This window comes from Mytilus trossulus, unplaced genomic scaffold (genome assembly GCF_036588685.1).
Source record: "Mytilus trossulus isolate FHL-02 unplaced genomic scaffold, PNRI_Mtr1.1.1.hap1 h1tg000158l__unscaffolded, whole genome shotgun sequence".
Classification (NCBI taxonomy): domain Eukaryota; kingdom Metazoa; phylum Mollusca; class Bivalvia; order Mytilida; family Mytilidae; genus Mytilus; species Mytilus trossulus.
The window spans coordinates 2,564,088-2,590,791 of record NW_026963304.1 but is presented as its reverse complement, the minus strand read 5'-3'; the positions used below and the strand labels follow the sequence as shown (position 1 = coordinate 2,590,791).

At 37.2% G+C, this 26,704-nt stretch overlaps 2 protein-coding genes across 2 annotated transcripts in view; both read right to left on the bottom strand.

Moving 5' to 3' along the window:
• LOC134700530 (uncharacterized) overlaps positions 1–26,704 on the bottom strand; it is a 356,413-nt gene that overhangs the window by 240,316 nt on the left and 89,393 nt on the right. The gene's annotated exons all lie outside the window — the stretch shown is intronic.
• The window catches only part of LOC134700538 (uncharacterized), a 53,327-nt gene that overhangs the window by 7,082 nt on the left and 19,541 nt on the right, over positions 1–26,704 (bottom strand). The window contains exon 3 of the mRNA XM_063561921.1: positions 24,413–24,487. Within this exon, the coding sequence (XP_063417991.1) occupies positions 24,413–24,487 (75 nt within the window). The remainder of the gene's footprint in view (positions 1–24,412; positions 24,488–26,704) is intronic.

Sequence of the window (26,704 nt, the reverse complement as noted above, 5' to 3'; positions counted from 1 at the left end):
GAATGGTTTTACACTAGTTATTTTGGGGCCCTTTATAGCTTGTTGTTCGGTGTGAGCCAAGGCTCCGTGATGAAGGCCGTACTTTAACCTATAATGGTTTAATTTTTGAATTGTTGTTTGGATGAAGAGTTGTCTCATTGGCACTCACACCACATCTTCCTATATCTAGTATCTTGTTGTGTTGTTCTGAATGGGAGATTTTCGTTATATATTTTCTTGTATAATGGAAAGAGAACGCGTAGTGATGTGATGTATCTTGTTGCGTTGTTCTGAATGGGTGATTTTCGTTGTATCTTTTCGTGTATAATGGAAAGAAAACATAAAAGAATTATGATGGGATACTAATGTATGGACAACAACCGATAAGGAAATCCGGGAACTAGAATAGAAACTTCAATACACTTTATTTTTATGTAAAAATTGACGAAATCACTCACTATACAAAGCCTTTCTCACCCAATTACAATACTGAAAACACAGTTTAATATTAACGTTGGAAAAGCATTACATTTCCTTGAATTTAAAATCAATAAATATGAATTGATGTGAAACAAGAGGCGGGAAATTAGTAGCCTAAACAGACATACATTTTGCACAGTGGCCTTACCGAGTTAGTCGTAGTCATGTCCTAGGGTTTTCAAAATTAAATTCTCTGAGAATTCAATCCCTTTCAAGAAGCTGTGAATTTGATTTCATAATATTACAATTACAACAGTGTCACTCATTCGGTATGCGTTTCTACTATATAGTTAAAAGTTAGGCAAAACGGATACCAAAGGGACATTCAAACTCACAAGTCGTAAACAAACTGACAACGCCATGTCAGACTAAAAAAGAAACAAAAAACCAAAAGACACACATACAAACAATAGTACACAAAACACAACATATAAACTAAAGGCTGATCAATGCGAACCCCACCAAAAATTGGGGGTGAACTCAGTTGCTCCGGAAGGGTACACAGATACAGCTTCACATGTGACACCTGTCAACATACGCATGAATTTTTATTCATTCACACTAAAGGAATGTCGAAATTTGAAAGTTACTTTTATTTGTATTGGTAGTTTTTAAAGATCAAGACAACTGAAAATTCATTCTGCTTTTTTTTTTATGACAAAAATGATACTTTCACTTTCTTTTACACTACGCATCTGATCGTTCGGATGTTTCTACTGGCCAAACATCCGATTATCCAAGATATCATTGACCCTCTTGCAGAGAATGCATGTTTGAGATACTTTGGGAGCTTTTATCTTCACTTAACGTCCGTCGTCTGTTTTCATCTTCGTTAGCTTTTCCTATAGTCTTCTCTGAAACTGCTGGGCCGAATGTTACCGCACACATGTCTTTAAGGAAGTCGTCTGATAGTTTTTGATAAATTTAGCAACAATTATCATTAGTGTATCTAGTTAAAAAGTGTGTTGGAGAACCTTGTCTGCCATCCAAGATAGCCGGCATGACTTGAATTAAAACATTAGGATAAAGTACTGCCTATTGAAAACCTCTATGAATAGCGAAACCCTGATGTGAAAAACCCTGTTTAGAAATGTTGAGCTCTACCTAATGTCTATTCACGTCAAAATGGTCAAATGATTTCTTATAAGAGCTATATGACGAATTTTACCACTTTCCATATTTGCCCATTATACTGAAATATATTATAATAAATAGAAAATTTTAATAGCAAAAATTACCATCAAGACAAGATCTACAAGGAGGTCAAAATGCCCGATGAAATCGTTAGTCGACTCGTTATTGGAGTTTTCGCTTTTAATGATTTAAATAATCTCTGGTGTCTTTCCCAATTATTTAAAAAAATTGTAAGGGTTCCGCGGAACCCAGTGTCTCGCCATCTTTTGCTGTTAATCACACACTCAACAAAAATAATGAAAAACATCAATAAAAATATTCCTCTCTATACTATCTTTTGATTGTCAGAAGCTTCTGTCCAATATATATAGGAAGATGTGGTGTGAGTGCCAATGAGACAACTCTCCATCCAAATAACAATTTAAAAAGTACGGCCTTCAACACGGAGCCTTGGCTCACACCGAACAACAAGCTATAAAGGGCTCCAAAATCACTAGTGTAAAACCATTCAAACGGGAAAACCAAAGGTCTAATCTATATAAACAAAACGAGAAACGAGAAACACGTATATATTACATAAACAAACGACAACTACTGTACATCAGATTCCTGACTTAGGACAGGTGCAAACATTTGCAGCGGGATTAAACGTTTTCATGGATCCAAACCTTCTCCCTTTTTCCTGAAACAATAGCATAACATCACAACATAGAAAAACACACGATAAAATATCAATTGGCAGACTTAACTCAATCAAAAAACGTATGATTACACAATGAACGAATAAATTTGATCTGCGATATCTGAATACAAATGTACAGTAAATTAAATATTAGAGACAAACATTCCAAAAAGCTAACAAACAAATTAAAACAAAGCCATGGCAGGACATCACTGAGAAATATTTACCCAATCAATATTCACATTAGAAAAATACCGGTTTTAAAAAAATAATTATAATCTTGAAGTTTATACAAATGTAGTAAGAATAAGTGAAAAATTGAGCTGCTGTCCAAGTTTGGTTAAAATCCAGGATAGTTTAAGAATTTTTAAAATGATTTAAAATTTTAACTGCCGACTGTATGTGATGTTAACTGGAAGAAAAACTAAGTCCATTTATAAGTAAAATACGGGAAAAATGGATTTTTTTTTTAGAAAATTCACTTCATGATACATGTATGTGAAGTTAGCAGCCGGTTCGTTATTCGATATTCAATATCCAACCGGCTGCTAGCAGCCAGTTTGATATTCAAAATTTAGTGAAAAATCATAAGAAATTAAATATTTGAAATTATAAAAAGCACGATTTTCATAGTCAAAAGGACTGATAAGATACGTAGGAATCATTAAATGACCTTTTCAAGCTGTCGCAATTTCTCGTTGTCCTCGAATATAAACCCTTTTCCGTGCGACTTATTTGTCTGTTTGTAATATAGAGTTTTGTCATAAAAACGACTTCAAAGATGTACTTTTGTGTATAATGCTTCTTACGACAATAAGAAAAACCAATAACTCTAGAAATATTTTTAACTATAAATAGAAATATATATGGAAAGCCAAAAAAAAAAAATTTCTGTCAAAAAATGTCCAAATTGTGGACAAAGGGCACAGGGTGATGGTGAGAGCCCCCTGATCTCTCAATCTTTCTAATATTAAATAGACATTAAGTCAATAGGTAGATACAAACGTGACTAAAAGGACTTTGGGTACACTTCCTGTCTTCTATGTTTACGGAGCGCCCAAAGTGCCAGTTGGATATTCAAAATATATAGCGAAAACCTACCCGAGACCGCTTAAATGAGGTTGAGACCCCCCTGGTCTTTCAATGTCCATAAAATTCAACCAAATCATTGACTCTGTATATATAAAGATTGTATTAGATGGAGTTTCCAGAAAAAAAACGTCATCTTCAATATCTACGGAGGGCTAAGATTGTCACTTTTCAGTCAAAAAATGTCCAAATTTTAGGACAAAGGGCACAGGGTGATGGTGAGAGCCCCCTGATCTGTCAATCTTTCTAATATTTAATAGACATTAAGTCAATAGGTAGATACAAACGTGACTAAAAGGACTTTGGGTACACTTCCTGTCTTCTATGTTTACGGAGCGCCCAAAGTGCCAGTTGGATATTCAAAATATATAGCGAAAACCTACCCGAGACCGCTTAAATGAGGTTGAGACCCCCCTGGTCTTTCAATGTCCATAAAATTCAACCAAATCATTGACTCTGTATATATAAAGATTGTATTAGATGGAGTTTCAAGAAAAAAACGTCATCTTCAATATCTACGGAGGGCTAAGATTGTCACTTTTCAGTCAAAAAATGTCCAAATTTTAGGACAAAGGGCACAGGGTGATGGTGAGAGCCCCCTGATCTCTCAATCTTTCTAATATTTAATAGACATTAAGTCAATAGGTAGATACAAACGTGACTAAAAGGACTTTGGGTACACTTCCTGTCTTCTATGTTTACGGAGCGCCCAAAGTGCCAGTTGGATATTCAAAATATATAGCGAAAACCTACCCGAGACCGCTTAAATGAGGTTGAGACCCCCCTGGTCTTTCAATGTCCATAAAATTCAACCAAATCATTGACTCTGTATATATAAAGATTGTATTAGATGGAGTTTCCAGAAAAAAAAACGTCATCTTCAATATCTACGGAGGGCTAAGATTGTCACCTTTCAGTCAAAAAATGTCCAAATTTTAGGACAAAGGGCACAGGGTGATGGTGAGAGCCCCCTGATCTGTCAATCTTTCTAATATTTAATAGACATTAAGTCAATAGGTAGATACAAACGTGACTAAAAGGACTTTGGGTACACTTCCTGTCTTCTATGTTTACGGAGCGCCCAAAGTGCCAGTTGGATATTCAAAATATATAGCGAAAACCTACCCGAGACCGCTTAAATGAGGTTGAGACCCCCCTGGTCTTTCAATGTCCATAAAATTCAACCAAATCATTGACTCTGTATATATAAAGATTGTATTAGATGGAGTTTCAAGAAAAAAACGTCATCTTCAATATCTACGGAGGGCTAAGATTGTCACTTTTCAGTCAAAAAATGTCCAAATTTTAGGACAAAGGGCACAGGGTGATGGTGAGAGCCCCCTGATCTCTCAATCTTTCTAATATTTAATAGACATTAAGTCAATAGGTAGATACAAACGTGACTAAAAGGACTTTGGGTACACTTCCTGTCTTCTATGTTTACGGAGCGCCCAAAGTGCCAGTTGGATATTCAAAATATATAGCGAAAACCTACCCGAGACCGCTTAAATGAGGTTGAGACCCCCCTGGTCTTTCAATGTCCATAAAATTCAACCAAATCATTGACTCTGTATATATAAAGATTGTATTAGATGGAGTTTCCAGAAAAAAAACGTCATCTTCAATATCTACGGAGGGCTAAGATTGTCACTTTTCAGTCAAAAAATGTCCAAATTTTAGGACAAAGGGCACAGGGTGATGGTGAGAGCCCCCTGATCTGTCAATCTTTCTAATATTTAATAGACATTAAGTCAATAGGTAGATACAAACGTGACTAAAAGGACTTTGGGTACACTTCCTGTCTTCTATGTTTACGGAGCGCCCAAAGTGCCAGTTGGATATTCAAAATATATAGCGAAAACCTACCCGAGACCGCTTAAATGAGGTTGAGACCCCCCTGGTCTTTCAATGTCCATAAAATTCAACCAAATCATTGACTCTGTATATATAAAGATTGTATTAGATGGAGTTTCCAGAAAAAAACGTCATCTTCAATATCTACGGAGGGCTAAGATTGTCACTTTTCAGTCAAAAAATGTCCAAATTTTAGGACAACGGGCACAGGGTGATGGTGAGAGCCCCCTGATCTGTCAATCTTTCTAATATTTAATAGACATTAAGTCAATAGGGAGATACAAACGTGACTAAAAGGACTTTGGGTACACTTCCTGTCTTCTATGTTTACGGAGCGCCCAAAGTGCCAGTTGGATATTCAAAATATATAGCGAAAACCTACCCGAGACCGCTTAAATGAGGTTGAGACCCCCCTGGTCTTTCAATGTCCATAAAATTCAACCAAATCATTGACTCTGTATATATAAAGATTGTATTAGATGGAGTTTCCAGAAAAAAAACGTCCTCTTCAATATCTACGGAGGGCTAAGATTGTCACTTTTCAGTCAAAAAATGTCCAAATTTTAGGACAAAGGGCACAGGGTGATGGTGAGAGCCCCCTGATCTGTCAATCTTTCTAATATTTGATAGACATTAAGTCAATAGGTAGATACAAACGTGACTAAAAGGACTTTGGGTACACTTCCTGTCTTCTATGTTTACGGAGCGCCCAAAGTGCCAGTTGGATATTCAAAATATATAGCGAAAACCTACCCGAGACCGCTTAAATGAGGTTGAGACCCCCCTGGTCTTTCAATGTCCATAAAATTCAACCAAATCATTGACTCTGTATATATAAAGATTGTATTAGATGGAGTTTCCAGAAAAAAACGTCATCTTCAATATCTACGGAGGGCTAAGATTGTCACTTTTCAGTCAAAAAATGTCCAAATTTTAGGACAAAGGGCACAGGGTGATGGTGAGAGCCCCCTGATCTCTCAATCTTTCTAATATTTAATAGACATTAAGTCAATAGGTAGATACAAACGTGACTAAAAGGACTTTGGGTACACTTCCTGTCTTCTATGTTTACGGAGCGCCCAAAGTGCCAGTTGGATATTCAAAATATATAGCGAAAACCTACCCAAGACCGCTTAAATGAGGTTGAGACCCCCCTGGTCTTTCAATGTCCCTAAAATTCAACCAAATCATTGACTCTGTATATATAAAGATTGTATTAGATGGAGTTTCCAGAAAAAAAACGTCATCTTCAATATCTACGGAGGGCTAAGATTGTCACTTTTCAGTCAAAAAATGTCCAAATTTTAGGACAAAGGGCACAGGGTGATGGTGAGAGCCCCCTGATCTCTCAATCTTTCTAATATTTAATAGACATTAAGTCAATAGGTAGATACAAACGTGACTAAAAGGACTTTGGGTACACTTCCTGTCTTCTATGTTTACGGAGCGCCCAAAGTGCCAGTTGGATATTCAAAATATATAGCGAAAACCTACCCGAGACCGCTTAAATGAGGTTGAGACCCCCCTGGTCTTTCAATGTCCATAAAATTCAACCAAATCATTGACTCTGTATATATAAAGATTGTATTAGATGGAGTTTCCAGAAAAAAACGTCATCTTCAATATCTACGGAGGGCTAAGATTGTCACTTTTCAGTCAAAAAATGTCCAAATTTTAGAACAAAGGGCACAGGGTGATGGTGAGAGCCCCCTGATCTCTCAATCTTTCTAATATTTAATAGACATTAAGTCAATAGGTAGATACAAACGTGACTAAAAGGACTTTGGGTACACTTCCTGTCTTCTATGTTTACGGAGCGCCCAAAGTGCCAGTTGGATATTCAAAATATATAGCGAAAACCTACCCGAGACCGCTTAAATGAAGTTGAGACCCCCTGGTCTTTCAATGTCCCTAAAAATCAACCAAATCATTGACTCTGTATATATAAAGATTGTATTAGATGGAGTTTCCAGAAAAAAAACGTCATCTTCAATATCTAGGGAGGGCTAAGATTGTCACTTTTCAGTCAAAAAATGTCCAAATTTTAGGACAAAGGGCACAGGGTGATGGTGAGAGCCCCCTGATCTCTCAATCTTTCTAATATTTAATAGACATTAAGTCAATAGGTAGATACAAACGTGACTAAAAGGACTTCGGGTACACTTCCTGTCTTCTATGTTTACGGAGCGCCCAAAGTGCCAGTTGGATATTCAAAATATATAGCGAAAACCTACCCGAGACCGCTTAAATGAGGTTGAGACCCCCCTGGTCTTTCAATGTCCATCAAATTCAACCAAATCATTGACTCTGTATATATAAAGATTGTATTAGATGGAGTTTCCAGAAAAAAAACGTCATCTTCAATATCTACGGAGGGCTAAGATTGTCACTTTTCAGTCAAAAAATGTCCAAATTTTAGGACAAAGGGCACAGGGTGATGGTGAGAGCCCCCTGATCTCTCAATCTTTCTAATATTTAATAGACATTAAGTCAATAGGTAGATACAAACGTGACTAAAAGGACTTTGGGTACACTTCCTGTCTTCTATGTTTACGGAGCGCCCAAAGTGCCAGTTGGATATTCAAAATATATAGCGAAAACCTACCCGAGACCGCTTAAATGAGGTTGAGACCCGCCTGGTCTTTCAATGTCCATAAAATTCAACCAAATCATTGACTCTGTATATATAAAGATTGTATTAGATGGAGTTTCCAGAAAAAAAACGTCATCTTCAATATCTACGGAGGGCTAAGATTGTCACTTTTCAGTCAAAAAATGTCCAAATTTTAGGACAAAGGGCACAGGGTGATGGTGAGAGCCCCCTGATCTCTCAATCTTTCTAATATTTAATAGACATTAAGTCAATAGGTAGATACAAACGTGACTAAAAGGACTTCGGGTACACTTCCTGTCTTCTATGTTTACGGAGCGCCCAAAGTGCCAGTTGGATATTCAAAATATATAGCGAAAACCTACCCGAGACCGCTTAAATGAGGTTGAGACCCCCCTGGTCTTTCAATGTCCATCAAATTCAACCAAATCATTGACTCTGTATATATAAAGATTGTATTAGATGGAGTTTCCAGAAAAAAAACGTCATCTTCAATATCTACGGAGGGCTAAGATTGTCACTTTTCAGTCAAAAAATGTCCAAATTTTAGGACAAAGGGCACAGGGTGATGGTGAGAGCCCCCTGATCTCTCAATCTTTCTAATATTTAATAGACATTAAGTCAATAGGTAGATACAAACGTGACTAAAAGGACTTTGGGTACACTTCCTGTCTTCTATGTTTACGGAGCGCCCAAAGTGCCAGTTGGATATTCAAAATATATAGCGAAAACCTACCCGAGACCGCTTAAATGAGGTTGAGACCCGCCTGGTCTTTCAATGTCCATAAAATTCAACCAAATCATTGACTCTGTATATATAAAGATTGTATTAGATGGAGTTTCCAGAAAAAAAACGTCATCTTCAATATCTACGGAGGGCTAAGATTGTCAATTTTCAGTCAAAAAATGTCCAAATTTTAGGACAAAGGGCACAGGGTGATGGTGAGAGCCCCCTGATCTCTCAATCTTTCTAATATTTAATAGACATTAAGTCAATAGGTAGATACAAACGTGACTAAAAGGACTTTGGGTACACTTCCTGTCTTCTATGTTTACGGAGCGCCCAAAGTGCCAGTTGGATATTCAAAATATATAGCGAAAACCTACCCGAGACCGCTTAAATGAGGTTGAGACCCCCCTGGTCTTTCAATGTCCATAAAATTCAACCAAATCATTGACTCTGTATATATAAAGATTGTATTAGATGGAGTTTCCAGAAAAAAAACGTCATCTTCAATATCTACGGAGGGCTAAGATTGTCACTTTTCAGTCAAAAAATGTCCAAATTTTAGGACAAAGGGCACAGGGTGATGGTGAGAGCCCCCTGATCTCTCAATCTTTCTAATATTTAATAGACATTAAGTCAATAGGTAGATACAAACGTGACTAAAAGGACTTTGGGTACACTTCCTGTCTTCTATGTTTACGGAGCGCCCAAAATGCCAGTTGGATATTCAAAATATATAGCGAAAACCTACCCGAGACCGCTTAAATGAGGTTGAGACCCCCCTGGTCTTTCAATGTCCATAAAATTCAACCAAATCATTGACTCTGTATATATAAAGATTGTATTAGATGGAGTTTCAAGAAAAAAACGTCATCTTCAATATCTACGGAGGGCTAAGATTGTCACTTTTCAGTCAAAAAATGTCCAAATTTTAGGACAAAGGGCACAGGGTGATGGTGAGAGCCCCCTGATCTCTCAATCTTTCTAATATTTAATAGACACTAAGTCAATAGGTAGATACAAACGTGACTAAAAGGACTTTGGGTACACTTCCTGTCTTCTATGTTTACGGAGCGCCCAAAGTGCCAGTTGGATATTCAAAATATATAGCGAAAACCTACCCGAGACCGCTTAAATGAGGTTGAGACCCCCCTGGTCTTTCAATGTCCATAAAATTCAACCAAATCATTGACTCTGTATATATAAAGATTGTATTAGATGGAGTTTCCAGAAAAAAACGTCATCTTCAATATCTACGGAGGGCTAAGATTGTCACTTTTCAGTCAAAAAATGTCCAAATTTTAGAACAAAGGGCACAAGGTGATGGTGAGAGCCCCCTGATCTCTCAATCTTTCTAATATTTAATAGACATTAAGTCAATAGGTAGATACAAACGTGACTAAAAGGACTTTGGGTACACTTCCTGTCTTCTATGTTTACGGAGCGCCCAAAGTGCCAGTTGGATATTCAAAATATATAGCGAAAACCTACCCGAGACCGCTTAAATGAAGTTGAGACCCCCTGGTCTTTCAATGTCCATAAAAATCAACCAAATCATTGACTCTGTATATATAAAGATTGTATTAGATGGAGTTTCCAGAAAAAAAACGTCATCTTCAATATCTACGGAGGGCTAAGATTGTCACTTTTCAGTCAAAAAATGTCCAAATTTTAGGACAAAGGGCACAGGGTGATGGTGAGAGCCCCCTGATCTCTCAATCTTTCTAATATTTAATAGACATTAAGTCAATAGGTAGATACAAACGTGACTAAAAGGACTTCGGGTACACTTCCTGTCTTCTATGTTTACGGAGCGCCCAAAGTGCCAGTTGGATATTCAAAATATATAGCGAAAACCTACCCGAGACCGCTTAAATGAGGTTGAGACCCCCCTGGTCTTTCAATGTCCATAAAATTCAACCAAATCATTGACTCTGTATATATAAAGATTGTATTAGATGGAGTTTCCAGAAAAAAAACGTCATCTTCAATATCTACGGAGGGCTAAGATTGTCACTTTTCAGTCAAAAAATGTCCAAATTTTAGGACAAAGGGCACAGGGTGATGGTGAGAGCCCCCTGATCTCTCAATCTTTCTAATATTTAATAGACATTAAGTCAATAGGTAGATACAAACGTGACTAAAAGGACTTTGGGTACACTTCCTGTCTTCTATGTTTACGGAGCGCCCAAAGTGCCAGTTGGATATTCAAAATATATAGCGAAAACCTACCCGAGACCGCTTAAATGAGGTTGAGACCCCCCTGGTCTTTCAATGTCCATAAAATTCAACCAAATCATTGACTCTGTATATATAAAGATTGTATTAGATGGAGTTTCCAGAAAAAAAACGTCATCTTCAATATCTACGGAGGGCTAAGATTGTCAATTTTCAGTCAAAAAATGTCCAAATTTTAGGACAAAGGGCACAGGGTGATGGTGAGAGCCCCCTGATCTCTCAATCTTTCTAATATTTAATAGACATTAAGTCAATAGGTAGATACAAACGTGACTAAAAGGACTTTGGGTACACTTCCTGTCTTCTATGTTTACGGAGCGCCCAAAGTGCCAGTTGGATATTCAAAATATATAGCGAAAACCTACCCGAGACCGCTTAAATGAGGTTGAGACCCCCCTGGTCTTTCAATGTCCATAAAATTCAACCAAATCATTGACTCTGTATATATAAAGATTGTATTAGATGGAGTTTCCAGAAAAAAAACGTCATCTTCAATATCTACGGAGGGCTAAGATTGTCACTTTTCAGTCAAAAAATGTCCAAATTTTAGGACAAAGGGCACAGGGTGATGGTGAGAGCCCCCTGATCTCTCAATCTTTCTAATATTTAATAGACATTAAGTCAATAGGTAGATACAAACGTGACTAAAAGGACTTTGGGTACACTTCCTGTCTTCTATGTTTACGGAGCGCCCAAAGTGCCAGTTGGATATTCAAAATATATAGCGAAAACCTACCCGAGACCGCTTAAATGAGGTTGAGACCCCCCTGGTCTTTCAATGTCCATAAAATTCAACCAAATCATTGACTCTGTATATATAAAGATTGTATTAGATGGAGTTTCCAGAAAAAAAACGTCATCTTCAATATCTACGGAGGGCTAAGATTGTCAATTTTCAGTCAAAAAATGTCCAAATTTTAGGACAAAGGGCACAGGGTGATGGTGAGAGCCCCCTGATCTCTCAATCTTTCTAATATTTAATAGACATTAAGTCAATAGGTAGATACAAACGTGACTAAAAGGACTTTGGGTACACTTCCTGTCTTCTATGTTTACGGAGCGCCCAAAGTGCCAGTTGGATATTCAAAATATATAGCGAAAACCTACCCGAGACCGCTTAAATGAGGTTGAGACCCCCCTGGTCTTTCAATGTCCATAAAATTCAACCAAATCATTGACTCTGTATATATAAAGATTGTATTAGATGGAGTTTCCAGAAAAAAAACGTCATCTTCAATATCTACGGAGGGCTAAGATTGTCACTTTTCAGTCAAAAAATGTCCAAATTTTAGGACAAAGGGCACAGGGTGATGGTGAGAGCCCCCTGATCTCTCAATCTTTCTAATATTTAATAGACATTAAGTCAAAAGGTAGATACAAACGTGACTAAAAGGACTTTGGGTACACTTCCTGTCTTCTATGTTTACGGAGCGCCCAAAATGCCAGTTGGATATTCAAAATATATAGCGAAAACCTACCCGAGACCGCTTAAATGAGGTTGAGACCCCCCTGGTCTTTCAATGTCCATAAAATTCAACCAAATCATTGACTCTGTATATATAAAGATTGTATTAGATGGAGTTTCAAGAAAAAAACGTCATCTTCAATATCTACGGAGGGCTAAGATTGTCACTTTTCAGTCAAAAAATGTCCAAATTTTAGGACAAAGGGCACAGGGTGATGGTGAGAGCCCCCTGATCTCTCAATCTTTCTAATATTTAATAGACATTAAGTCAATAGGTAGATACAAACGTGACTAAAAGGACTTTGGGTACACTTCCTGTCTTCTATGTTTACGGAGCGCCCAAAGTGCCAGTTGGATATTCAAAATATATAGCGAAAACCTACCCGAGACCGCTTAAATGAGGTTGAGACCCCCCTGGTCTTTCAATGTCCATAAAATTCAACCAAATCATTGACTCTGTATATATAAAGATTGTATTAGATGGAGTTTCAAGAAAAAAACGTCATCTTCAATATCTACGGAGGGCTAAGATTGTCACTTTTCAGTCAAAAAATGTCCAAATTTTAGGACAAAGGGCACAGGGTGATGGTGAGAGCCCCCTGATCTCTCAATCTTTCTAATATTTAATAGACATTAAGTCAATAGGTAGATACAAACGTGACTAAAAGGACTTTGGGTACACTTCCTGTCTTCTATGTTTACGGAGCGCCCAAAGTGCCAGTTGGATATTCAAAATATATAGCGAAAACCTACCCGAGACCGCTTCAATGAGGTTGAGACCCCCCTGGTCTTTCAATGTCCATAAAATTCAACCAAATCATTGACTCTGTATATATAAAGATTGTATTAGATGGAGTTTCCAGAAAAAAACGTCATCTTCAATATCTACGGAGGGCTAAGATTGTCACTTTTCAGTCAAAAAATGTCCAAATTTTAGGACAAAGGGCACAGGGTGATGGTGAGAGCCCCCCTGATCTCTCAATCTTTCTAATATTTAATAGACATTAAGTCAATAGGTAGATACAAACGTGACTAAAAGGACTTTGGGTACACTTCCTGTCTTCTATGTTTACGGAGCGCCCAAAGTGCCAGTTGGATATTCAAAATATATAGCGAAAACCTACCCGAGACCGCTTAAATGAGGTTGAGACCCCCCTGGTCTTTCAATGTCCATAAAATTCAACCAAATCATTGACTCTGTATATATAAAGATTGTATTAGATGGAGTTTCCAGAAAAAAAACGTCATCTTCAATATCTACGGAGGGCTAAGATTGTCACTTTTCAGTCAAAAAATGTCCAAATTTTAGGACAAAGGGCACAGGGTGATGGTGAGAGCCCCCTGATCTCTCAATCTTTCTAATATTTAATAGACATTAAGTCAATAGGTAGATACAAACGTGACTAAAAGGACTTTGGGTACACTTCCTGTCTTCTATGTTTACGGAGCGCCCAAAGTGCCAGTTGGATATTCAAAATATATAGCGAAAACCTACCCGAGACCGCTTAAATGAGGTTGAGACCCCCCTGGTCTTTCAATGTCCATAAAATTCAACCAAATCATTGACTCTGTATATATAAAGATTGTATTAGATGGAGTTTCCAGAAAAAAACGTCATCTTCAATATCTACGGAGGGCTAAGATTGTCACTTTTCAGTCAAAAAATGTCCAAATTTTAGGACAAAGGGCACAGGGTGATGGTGAGAGACCCCTGATCTCTCAATCTTTCTAATATTTAACAAACATTTAATCAATAGGTAGATACAAACGTGACTAAAAGGACTTTGGGTGCACTTCCTGTCTTCTATGTTTACGGAGCGCCCAAAGTGCCAGTTGGATATTCAAAATATATAGTGAAAATCTACCTGAGACCGCTTAAATAAGGTGAGACCCCCCTGATCTTTCAATGTCTATAAAATTTAATTAAATCATAAACTCTGTATATATGAAGGTTGTATTAGGATTTCCCAGAATATTGTCATATTCGATATATATATATGGAGGGCTTATACTGTCACTTTTCTGCTAAACATTATCAGAATTTTAGGACAAAGGGCACAGGGCAATGGTGATAGCCATCTTATCTCTCAATCTTTGTATTACTAAGCAGACATGTAGTTAATAGGTAGGCAGAAATTATAATCTTATGTTGGAAAGGGCCAACCATATCCCCACTTGGGGTTGTGAGAGATTAAACAAGCAGCTGACCACCGTCTTGACAAAGAGAGAGACCGAATGAGCTCGGCAAATTGTGAGCTATGGGATGAAAAAAAACAGGCGCACCGGGTATTATTACCACGAATTTTATATATTTTGATATGGACGATAGGATCGAAAGATCAAAAGCTGGGTCTAAAAACCGTTTAATCGTGGATATTGGTTTTGGGTGAAACAAATTGATTTTATTTTGGATTGTTATAAAGATTAAGACATCGATCCAATAGCTATTAATAGCTGGAATTAGTTGTTGAAAACGTCAAAGCCCTGAGTGGTATTGCCAAAATGAACCACCGCCGATGGTACTCCCGGATGAGGAAGGATCAGTTGGATCAGTTGATCGGAACGAAGACCAACATTTTTTTAGCGTTGTTCCAACCCTATACTAGGAAGGATATCATCACCCAAGCCAAACAGCATGAGTTGATAGAGGTTAGCAGGATGTCGAAAGATCGACTAATGGATAAGTTACAGGAACAGATCAGAGAAGATAGGAAATCATTGGGGATAAAATTGAGGTACATCCACTGAAGAAAGCCTTTAAAGATGTATTTACTACCTGAAAGATGACCACTATTATTGACATGGATGTGCAGACCTTCCTTGAGGTCTCTCAGATGTCAAGAGTGGAACTTATAGACGATTGGGCATTGAAAGGATAACAAGTCAATGTGATGCTGCACTGTGAAGATTAACCCAACAGGTAAGATGGATGATGAGAACGTGGGATACTTTCACTCGGGAAACCAGATTTTCCCCTCAACCACGGACTTGCTTGAAACCCTTGATTTAGAATAGATGATAGAGAAGTATACCCGCTGCACATTTCAAACATTGGTGAACAGCTGGAGAGAGAACTCAACTTACTGCTGATCCAATGCTTCATGTGCTTAAACCACGTTTATAGCAAGGAAGTTCTGGAAACCAACAAAGAGTGTTGCGTCAACCACAAGGCAGCCAAGATCAGAGCTGCCCAAAGAATATATAAGACATACCATCTGACTTTTGTCAACAACACTGTTATGATATTGTAATTATTATGTTATTTATGTTGGCCTAATTTGTGTTGTATGGCCTGATAGTTGTTTACCAAATAATCTTATAACTGTGCAGTTTAGGAATCACTGGAACATTCACAGAATGATTGGAACTTTCTAGAATGATCCTTATAAACGATGCGTAATTTAAACTTCTACGTTATTCCAGAAACTTCCGTTGTAACTTTCCAGGATTTTCCACAATGTTCCATTATAGAGTGTTCTAGAATTTTCCATGACAACACTATATATACAGACACTAAAGTTAAACTATCATAATAAAACTTGGACATAGACATTGATAGACATTAGTATTCACAGCATTTGGATTGACACTTTTATTCTACAAACAACATCATACTGGATTGTGACATTAGTAGTGAACGTAATATTTAAATTGGTTTCCGAAAGATTTCCGGATACAGATAAAGATCACAGATTGTACTCATATTTTGACAGTTAAGTTAACAGTAATATTTGTGTAATACCTTTTGTAAACTTTTGTATATTAAATATTGTTAAATTTTACTATTGATTTGTGTCTTTTGTTGGCTACAATTTAAAGGCGATTTCTGGCCGTAACAACACCCACCCGATGAGAGTCCCTTTCGTAGTGTACGCGGACTTTGAGTGCTTTGATTTACCGATATGGTTGAAATCAAAAACGATAAGGTTCTGTAGCAATACACAGTTTAATAGAAGTTTAGTATTGCATTATGGCCATAGTGAATTTTTTAAATATGAAAGTTTTTGTACAATGAAATACATTTTTAGATATTTGAAGAATAATATAGCCTCCTTAGTGGTGTTATATGAACATTTAGATTGTTTTTAGCATGTTTTATATGGTATGTTTCTGTTTGACAGTCCGTATTTTTCTATCCGAACCACCCATAGGTCCATAAATTATTGTAGTGTTTATCAACAAATATTTATAGCTCGACCTTTTCAATTCAAATTATGGAAAAACGAGCAAAAATGCATGTGTGTTTTTTTTAACCTTTCGATAGATATATGCCTATAGTTTCAGGAAAGGTACAACTGTTAAACCAACGCTTAGTGGCGTTCAAACAAACGCTTACAGGTAATTCAAACTTTCACTTAGGAAGGTTCACATCAACGCTTTAAATAAATGAACGTTTATAAAGATTACAGACCCGAAACAGTGTGAGGCGCTCGCCAAGGAGTTGCAAGAGATCAAGCGGAAGATTCAAGCCAGTAACATGCAGCATCGCCTCGAGAAGATTGGACTCAACCCTGACCTTTCCAAGGTGTTAAGCCTGTGGTTGAGGCTCAGCGAGGGGCAGCTTCACCGATCACCTAAACGATCGTTTAACTTCCTGACAGTGACAGCCCTCCAGCCTCCACCGCCCAAGTTTGACTACCCACTACCCATTGCACCACCTATAGACACCATCCTCGGATCTCGAGAACAGCAGTATTTGCAGATCAGTAACGATCCTTCGCCGACCACACCTTTGGATCTCGATCTCTTCATCGGAAGCTAACCAGTTACTTCTGACGGCGATGATATTTTCGTGGATGGTGTGAGGTACAAAGGAACCCTTAACTTCTGGGAACTCATGGTGAAAAAGAAATCAGAATCTTTCGAGTCCGAAGTTTTTAAGACCTTGTCGACTATGCAGAGATCCTGAACAGTTCCAGTGCCATGTATCAAGGCAATTAACCCTCTCGAGAACCCTAAGGCGATAAAGATCTAAGTGGACGAAGATTGTGTCTCACATCTAAAGCAAGATAAGCATTGTAGCGGACTTCAAACCGTGTTTCTACCCTCCGACTTTGACCAGCTCCTTTATTGCTTGGATCTGTGCAACACTGCATACCGTGCTGGAAACAATGGTGTTCGCAACGCGATTATGGCGATCATCGATGCCATAAAGAAAGGTGAACACATCAGCATCAAGGAATATAAGCAACTCCATCGTAATATCCTCAATTAAGAAAGGTTTTGTTTGAAAGTATGCATACGGTGGTGGAAGTTTTTTTGACACTATCACCAGTATCGCTGGTCGCATGTTCACCTCCTCTGCTGCCAAGACATTGAAAAGTAGGCCTATGAGCACTGCCACAAATGCAGCCATGATAGGAGTGGTAGGACGTAGTCGTCAACCATGTCGTTGACAAAGTGACCCGCACTCGAAAACCCATTGACCAACGCAGCAAGCCCAATCAACAGCTCAGTGTTAAACGCAGAAAGCCCAACAACCAAACCCAGTTAAACAATTTCATCTCTGGTCGTGGCATCGGTACCATCCCAACTTCCTCCATTGCTATAAATAAATACATAATGTCTGACATCCTTACAATCACAGAAGGGTTGACCTTCGATGAAAGTCTTCAAAAATATCAATACTAGGTTCACGAATTCGAACCTTAAGCCGGCGCCCAACTTACCAACTCTGGAGCGTCACTCCTGCAGACGAAAACAAGATGCAACTGTACAAAACCATCCAGAAAAAATCCACGATCCTCTGTGGATTTCGCGTGAGACAGTGTGATTTCATAGTCGTTCCCCAAGCCTCACAGTTTAACTGCCGCCTAGCTGCCAATAGTGGTCGCGAAAAGCCAAGATATATAATCGTTGCCTTTCAAACCGACAGAGATAATGACAAAACCAATAATGCTTCCGTGTTCAATCGCTGTCGATTGCAAAATATCTATGTCACCCTCAAAGCTGAACGCTACTCAGCCGTCGACTTTAATGCCGTTTTTTTTTCTCACAAAACAAGGTTGCCATAGTGTTCAAGGAAGATGTAGACTTCAGAAAGAAATTCTACAACATTGACACCCTCCTTAGTAACGGTGATGTCAACCCCTCTGATTTCATTGACATATAGCCGCTGTTGGTCATCGATGTAAGTCATCAGTCCGAGCGGACATCCAGATTCGGGCGGAATTCGAGCGTTATGTTCCCGCCAACACCGAAGCATTTGCACTTCCAATCTCCGTAGGAGTCCTAGGCCTCCAGTTCGAATCCTTCGGTCAGTAGTTGAACGTCGTGTTTTAATTAATAAATGGACACCACACTGTTGCAGCAAATCGTCCACAACACAGACCTTAAACAAGGGTTTTCCATCCTTGTCTCTAGAAACGACAGTCGCAATTTTACTCGGTTCAACCCCCTCCCCCAACTACAATTTAAGGAATCGAACACCACATTGGGATTTAAGCGACAGCTCTACACATTTGATCGGGCAACAAATGTTACAAAGAGGGTGAAGACATTGTTAGCATCAGAAGCATCAACAGCATCCTTGTGAACAGTGGCATCATCAATAGCAGCTACATACACGGCTCCCAACAGTCCACTATCTGAAGCTTCGAACCCCCCCCCCCCCCCCCCCCCCGCAATCGATCCCGGGGTAAAGATCCTTCAAACCCCAAAAAATATGGTGTTCTTACCCGTGATCGCATGCAGACATACCTCACCAATACAGACGGAGATCCTCCACAATCTCCGCAGAGATCATCTCACCATCCGCTTCCATCTTCGCGAGGCATGAATAAATAGTCTATCGAAATACGGTTTGAACTTTATAAAAGGTCAATTTAAATATTACAGAGAGCAGACAAAAAAAGTTTCCCGGTCACCATTCGTTTATCCCACACAAACCTGCATGGTGAACACAAGATGTTGTTTACCCAGCGACAGATTGAAAAGATCACCAAGCTTCTACACAATGGTTCTAGTGGAAAAAAGCACTAACCAATTGAAGAAAAATATTCAAAAAGAAAGAGGATTCCTATCCATGTTAGCGGAAAGGGCAATGCGAGCCTTTCCTATGTTGGCGAACACAGTTCATGTCAGCATGAGGTGTTGGAGCCCTAAGTTGTCTGTGTGAAATAGCGATCAACAATGCATTTGGACCTGGACTTTACATCAAAAGGGGTGTTTGTGTGAAGGTGTGTGATAAAGGTCTGTATATATTTTCCCTTCAACCTATAGTGACGGTTTGTATTTTAAACTAGGTAATCGATTCTACTAGGCCTAGGGTTCTGGTCTGATCTGATCTGCAGCAAACAGTCCGTTCAAGAACATTCCACTTTTGATACAATCTTTATATATACAGAGTCTATGATTTGGTTGAATTTAATGGAAATTGAAAGAACAAGGGGGTCTCACCCTCATTTAAGCGGTCTCAGGTAGCTTTTCACTATCTATTTTGAATATCCAACTGGCACTTTGGGCGCTCCGTAAACATTAAAGACAGGAAGTCTATCCAAATTCCTTTAAGTCACGTGTGTATCTACCTATTGACTAAATGTCTGCATAATATTAGAAAGATTCAGCAATAAGGGGGATTGCCCTGTGCCCTTTGTCCTAAAATTTTGATAATTTTCAGCTGAAAAGTGACAATACAAGCCCTCAATAGATATCGAATATGACATTATTCTGGGCAATCCTTCTGATACAACCTTTATATATACAGAGTCTATGATTTACTTAAATTTTGTGGACATTGAAAGACTAGGGGGGTCTCACCCTCATTTAAGCGGTCTCAGGTAGCTTTTCACTATCTATTTTGAATATCCAACTGGCACTTTGGGCGCTCCGTAAACATAAAAGACAGGAAGTCTATCCAAATTCCTTTTAGTCACGTGTGTATCTACCTATTGACTAAATGTCTGCATAATATAAGAAAGATTGAGCAATTAGGGGGCTCTCACCTTGCCCTGTGCCCTTTGTCCTAAAATGTTGATAATTTTTACCTGAAAAAAGACAATACAAGCCCTCCATAGATATCGAATATGACATTATTCTCGGCAATCCTTCTGATACAACCTTTATATATACAGAGTCTATGATTTACTTAAATTTTGTGGACATTGAAAGACTAGGGGGGTCTCACCCTCATTTAAGCGGTCTCAGGTAGCTTTTTACTATCTATTTTGAATATCCAACTGGCACTTTGTGCGCTCCGTAAACACTAAAGACAGGAAGTCTATCCAAATTCCTTTTAGTCACGTGTGTATCTACCTATTGACTAAATGTCTGCATAATATTAGAAAGATTGAGCAATTAGGGGGCTCTCACCATTGCCCTGTGCCCTTTGTCCTAAAATGTTGATAATTTTCAGCTGAAAATTGACAATACAAGCCCTCCATAGATATCGAATATGACATTATTCTCGGCAATCCTTCTGATACAACCTTTATATATACAGAGTCTATGATTTACTTAAATTTTGTGGACATTGAAAGACTAGGGGGTCTCACCCTCATTTAAGCGGTCTCAGGTAGCTTTTCACTATCTATTTTGAATATCCAACTGGCACTTTGGGCGCTCCGTAAACATTAAAGACAGGAAGTCTATCCAAATTCCTTTTAGTCACATGTGTATCTACCTATTGACTAAATGTCTGCATAATATTATAAAGATTGAGATATTAGGGGGCTCTCACCATTGCCCTGTGCCCTTTGTCCTAAAATTTTGATATTTTTTAGCTGAAAAGTGACAATACAAGCCCTCCATAGATATCGAATATGACATTATTCTCGGCAATCCTTCTGATACAACCTTTATATATACAGAGTCTATGATTTACTCAAATTTTGTGGACATTGAAAGACTAGGGGGGTCTCACCCTCATTTAAGCGGTCTCAGGTAGCTTTTCACTATCTATTTTGAATATCCAACTGGCACTTTGGGCGCTCCGTAAACATTAAAGACAGGAAGTCTATCCAAATTCCTGTTAGTCACGTGTTTACCTATTGACTAAATGTCTGCATAATATTAGTTAGATTGAGCAATTAGGGGGCTCTCACCATTGCCCTGTGCCCTTTGTCCTAAAATGTTGATAATTTTTAGCTGAAAAGTGACAATACAAGCCCTCCAAAGATATCGAATATGACATTATTCTGGGCAATCCTTCTGATGCAACCTTTATATATACAGAGTCTATGATTTACTTACATTTTGTGGACATTGAAAGACTAGGGGGGTCTCACCCTCATTTAAGCGGTCTCAGGTAGCTTTTCACTATATATTTCTTTTATGGGCTTTCCATAAATATTTCTATTTATAATCCTTATTGTTTTCTAGAGTAATCGGTTTTTGTTTTTGTTTTTAAGAAAATTCCTGTATTAAAGTACTGTACCTCTTTGATTTTTTTTATTGACATTAATCTATATTACATTTAGACAAATATGCAAATTAGAAAAGGGTTTATATTCGAGAACAACGAGAATTTGCGACAGCTTGAAGAGGTCATGAAACTATCTCCTACGTATCTTATCAGTTATTTTAACTATAAAAATCATGCTTTTAATGTTATTAAGTATTATTCTTTTTTTATTTTCAACTTAATTTTGAATATCCAACCGACTGCTAGCAGCCGGTTGGATATTGAATATCGAATATCGAATAACGAACCGGCTGCTAACTTCACACACATTCTAGATACTATCTTATGATTAGAAACATTCTTCTGTCCAGGTTTGGAACAAATCTAGGATAGTTTAAGAAAGTCATCAAAATTTTAAAAACTTTAACAAAAAAGTGAATGTAATATTCCCTGGCAAAAAACTAGGTCCATTTATAAACCAAATTTGGAAAAAAATGGAATTTTATTTTTACAAAATTTACTTCTGGATACTATCTTACAATCATAGACAAGCTTCTGTCCAGGTTTGGTAAAAATCCAGGATAGTTTAAGAAAGTTATTAAAATGTTTACCAGATGCTCCGCAGTGCCCAGCTTTGTACGACCGTAGAGGTCGAACCCTGAACAGTTGGGGCAAGTATGAAACACAACATTTAAGCTTGATACAGCTCTGAATTTGGATTGTGATTAAATAATTGACACAACATATGTTTCTGACACAGAATGAATGTGTTCTAAGAACTTAATCTAAATACATGGTTAGATTCAGCATATCATAGAACCCCAATAATTCAATTTTTGATGAAATCAAATAATGTTCAATTTTAGACCCTTGAGACCTCAATGTGGACCAATGTAATAACCGGGCCCATATATTAAAAATCTAAATACATGGTTATAGATCAAAGTGAAAACGGGACAATACTGTGCAATTGAATATTTCTTGCTATTGCGCAAAACTGTGCAAATGAAAATTTCTTGCTATTGCGCAATATTGTGCAATTAGATATGTCTTGCCATTGCGCAATACCGTGCAATTAAAGATTTCTTGCTATTGCACAATACTGTGCAATTGAAGATTTCTTGCTATTGCGCAATACTGGGCAATTGAAAATTTCTTGCTATTGCACAATACTGTGCAATTGAAGATTTCTTGCTATTGCGGAGTACTCTGCAATTGAAAATTTCTTGCTATTGCACAATACTTAATATAATAATTTTGGACCCCGATTTGGACCAACTTTAAAACTGGGCCCATAATAAAAAATCTAAGTACATGTTTAGATTCAGCATATCAAAGAACCCCAAGCATTCAATTTTTGTTTAAATCAAGCTAAGTTTGATTTCGGACCCTTTGGACCTTAATGTAGACCAATTTGATAAAAGGACCAAAAATTAAGAATCTGATTACACGGTTAGATTTGGCATATCAAACATTTTGTCAAATAACCCCAATAATTCATTTTTGATAATATCAAACAAAGTTTAATTTTGGACCCTTTTGGCCCCTAATTCGTTTGGACCAAAACTCCCAAGATCAATCAAAACCTTCCTTTTGTGGTCATAAACCTTGTGTTAAAATTTCGTAGAATTATATTAACTTATACTAAAGTTATTGTGCAAAAACCAAGAAAAATGCTTATTTGGGACCTGTTTTTGACCCCTAATTCCTAAAGTGTTGGGACTAAACTCCCAAAATCAATCAGAACCTTTCTTTTGTGGTCATAGACCTTATGTTAAAATTTCATAGATTTCTGTTTACTTATACTAAGTTATTGTGCGAAAACCAAGAAAAATGCTTATTTGGGCCCTTTTTGGTCCCTAATTCCTAAACTGTTGGGACCAAAACACCGAAAAATAAATCCCAACCTTCTCTTTATGGTCATAAACCTTGTGTTCAAATTTCATAGATTTCTATTTACTTTTACTAAAGTTAGAGTGCGAAAACCAAATGTCTTCGGACGACGACGACAGCGACGACGAAGACGTGATACTTATATACGACCAACATTTTTTAAATTTTTGTGGTCGTATAAAAAATTGAACCACAGAGTGAATGTTATGTTTCCTGGCAGAAAAAACTAAGTCGATTTATAAGTAAAATACGGAAAAAACGGAATTTTATTTTTACAAATTTACTTCTGGATACTATCTAATGAACATAAACAAGCTTCTGTCCAAGTTTGGTAGAAATCCAGGATAGTTCAAGATAATTATTAAAATTTCAAAAACTTTAACCACAAAGTGAATAATTGTGGACACGGCCAACGACACCGACGATGACGGAATGAAGGATCACTCTGTCTCGCTTTTTCGACTTAGTCGAAGGCTTGACAAAAAACAATAAGCGATAGCTAGAAACTTTTAAAACAAAAAAGATCAGAAAGGATATTGTGTTCTTGTATTAGACTTGTGTTTGTTGCCATACTTGATAATGATTCGGTTTGAATGTGCTCTTAACTAAAGAACAGCAAGCAGTATGATGACTTTAAAATTTTGAACAATGCTGATTGAGTTTTAAATTTGAAATGCATTATAAAAAGGGAAACATATATATGACAGTGGGTTTTCGACTTCATGAACCTTTACGTGGAATGCTGAACATATACCACTCACTTCATTTGTACTGTGAAACTTTTTGAGTATGTTTCTTTCACATTTACTGAGCATATGTTCAATTTTATTTCGTTTTCAGTATCTGAATATGGCATGAAAATGCATGTACTATGTGTAATATGTAGATGAAAATATGGAATACATTGTGATGTAACATACCCATGCTGAGCTATCTGTTCCTGATGCCTCTTCATGGATAAATACTTTCTTACCAACTTTGATACGGACACATACCTGCAATTGAAACATTATCCCCTTCATTATAAATAGAAAATAGTTGGTAAACCACATAACAAAATTCCAAAGAAAACCTGCTAATGTAAATGGCATCTTTCATTTTCTTTCACTATATAAACATAGGTGTAATAAATCTTCACAATCGAACATGTAATATCTAATGTCTTTGGCTCATTTATTAAAAAGGAGTATCTATTGAAAATAGGCAGAAAATATATCAGGATCAATGAAAAAAAAACCAATATGGATTTAGGCATGATTGAGCTAACTGTATCTATCACTTGGATTCATTTAACCTAAAATGCAAATTGAGGTTTTTCATTAAAACCTTTATTAGATACCTTCCAAAAACCTTATTTGTATGCTTTGTTTTCATTAAAAAAATAAAATCCATAGGTAATGTCCCATAACTTTTTAATGTCAACTTTGACATCTGATGTCAGACTTTTCAAATATAAAAGTAGCAACACGTATTTCAGACCTACGGAGGAACATGCCAGCCTTATCAAATTCTGTTTCAACATCTTCATTATCCCAACACATGAACCATTTAAATAAAATTGAGAATGGAATGGGGAATATGTCAAAGAGATAACAACCCGACCAAAGAGCGGACAACAGCCGAAGGCCACCAATGGGTCTTAAATACAGCGAGAGAATCCCGCACCCGTAGGCGGGTGAAGAACATTTATGAATGGTTTGTTTTAGCTAATTTCATCTAAGTTAAATTATGTCTGTTTGGCTTGCTCACCCAGTTGTGACAATATAACGGAACTATAAACAACTGTCATATAAGTGGGAGGTTTAGCTAGATATATAATCATGTTACACTACCATTTCTCTTCAAATAATGCCTGTACCAAGTCAGGAATATGGTGGTTGTTTTTCGTTTGCTTCGTTGATTGATAGCGTTAGTTTTATGGACTTTTGAATTTACTTTAGAGTTCGGTATTTTTGTTAGAAAATTATAGGGAGCCCTTCAAATACTGAAAATTCACCAAAAACACCTGGATCTGCAAAACGAGGGATTCATTTAACTTTTTCACAAAAGGATCGTGCCGATATTGGTAGATACTGCGAACAAAATGGACCAGCTGCAACCGTTAGAAAATGTTAAGGACCGTTTCCCAATTTAGCTACTGTTCGCGGAATGAAAAGAAAATACGAAGAACATTTAAATAAAAAAAAAAGGAAATTGAATTTTGAAGGGGATGAAGATGAAATCCATTGAAAATAAAATGCTCCGCTGGGCGCAGCATGATACGACCGCAGAGGTCGAACCCTGAAAAGTTGGGGCAAGTATGGACACAACATTCGAGCTTGAAACAGCTCTTAATTTTGATTGTGACAAAACATTTGACACAGCATAGGTTTCTGACAAAGAATGAATGCGGTCTTAGAACATTCTAAATTTACCTATTACGGTCCAATATCCAAAATCGAAAAACATGATTAGATTCAGCATATCAAAGAATCCCAAGAATTCAATGTTTGATAAAATCAAACAAAGTTTAATTTTGGACCCTTTTGACCTCAATGTAGACCAATTTGATATAGGGGCCCAAAAATCAAAAATCTAAATACATGGTTAGATTCAGCGTATCAAAAACCCCATATATTCAATTTTTGTTGAAATCAAATTAAGTTTAATTTTGGACCCTTGTTTGTAGCAACTTGAAAACTGGGCCCATAATCAAAAACTAAATACATGTTCAGATTCATCATATCAAAGAACTCCAAGAATTATTTTTTTGTTAAAATCAAACTAAGTTTAATTTTGGACCCTTCTGTCCTTAATGTAGACCAATTTGAAAACTGGACCCAAAATTAAAAATCTAAATACACGATTAGATTCGGCATATCAAAGAACCCCAAACATTCCATTTTTGATGAAATCAAACAAAGTTTAATTTTGGACCCTTTGGAACTCAATGTGGACCAATTTAAAAACGGGGCTCAAAATCCAAAAACAAAATATATGATTAGATTCAGCATATTAAAGAACCCCAAGAATTCAAGAATAAAACCCCTTAAAATTGGTCAAGAAATAAGCAATTAATACAAAGTCTTAGAAAAGTATTGTTTTTGGCCCCTTATTCCTAAACCCCCAAAATCAATCCCAAACTTCCTTTTTTGGTATGGAATCTTGTGGTACAGAAAGATCCATACACTTACACACAAGTTATTGTCAGGAAACTAGAAAAATGCTTGTTT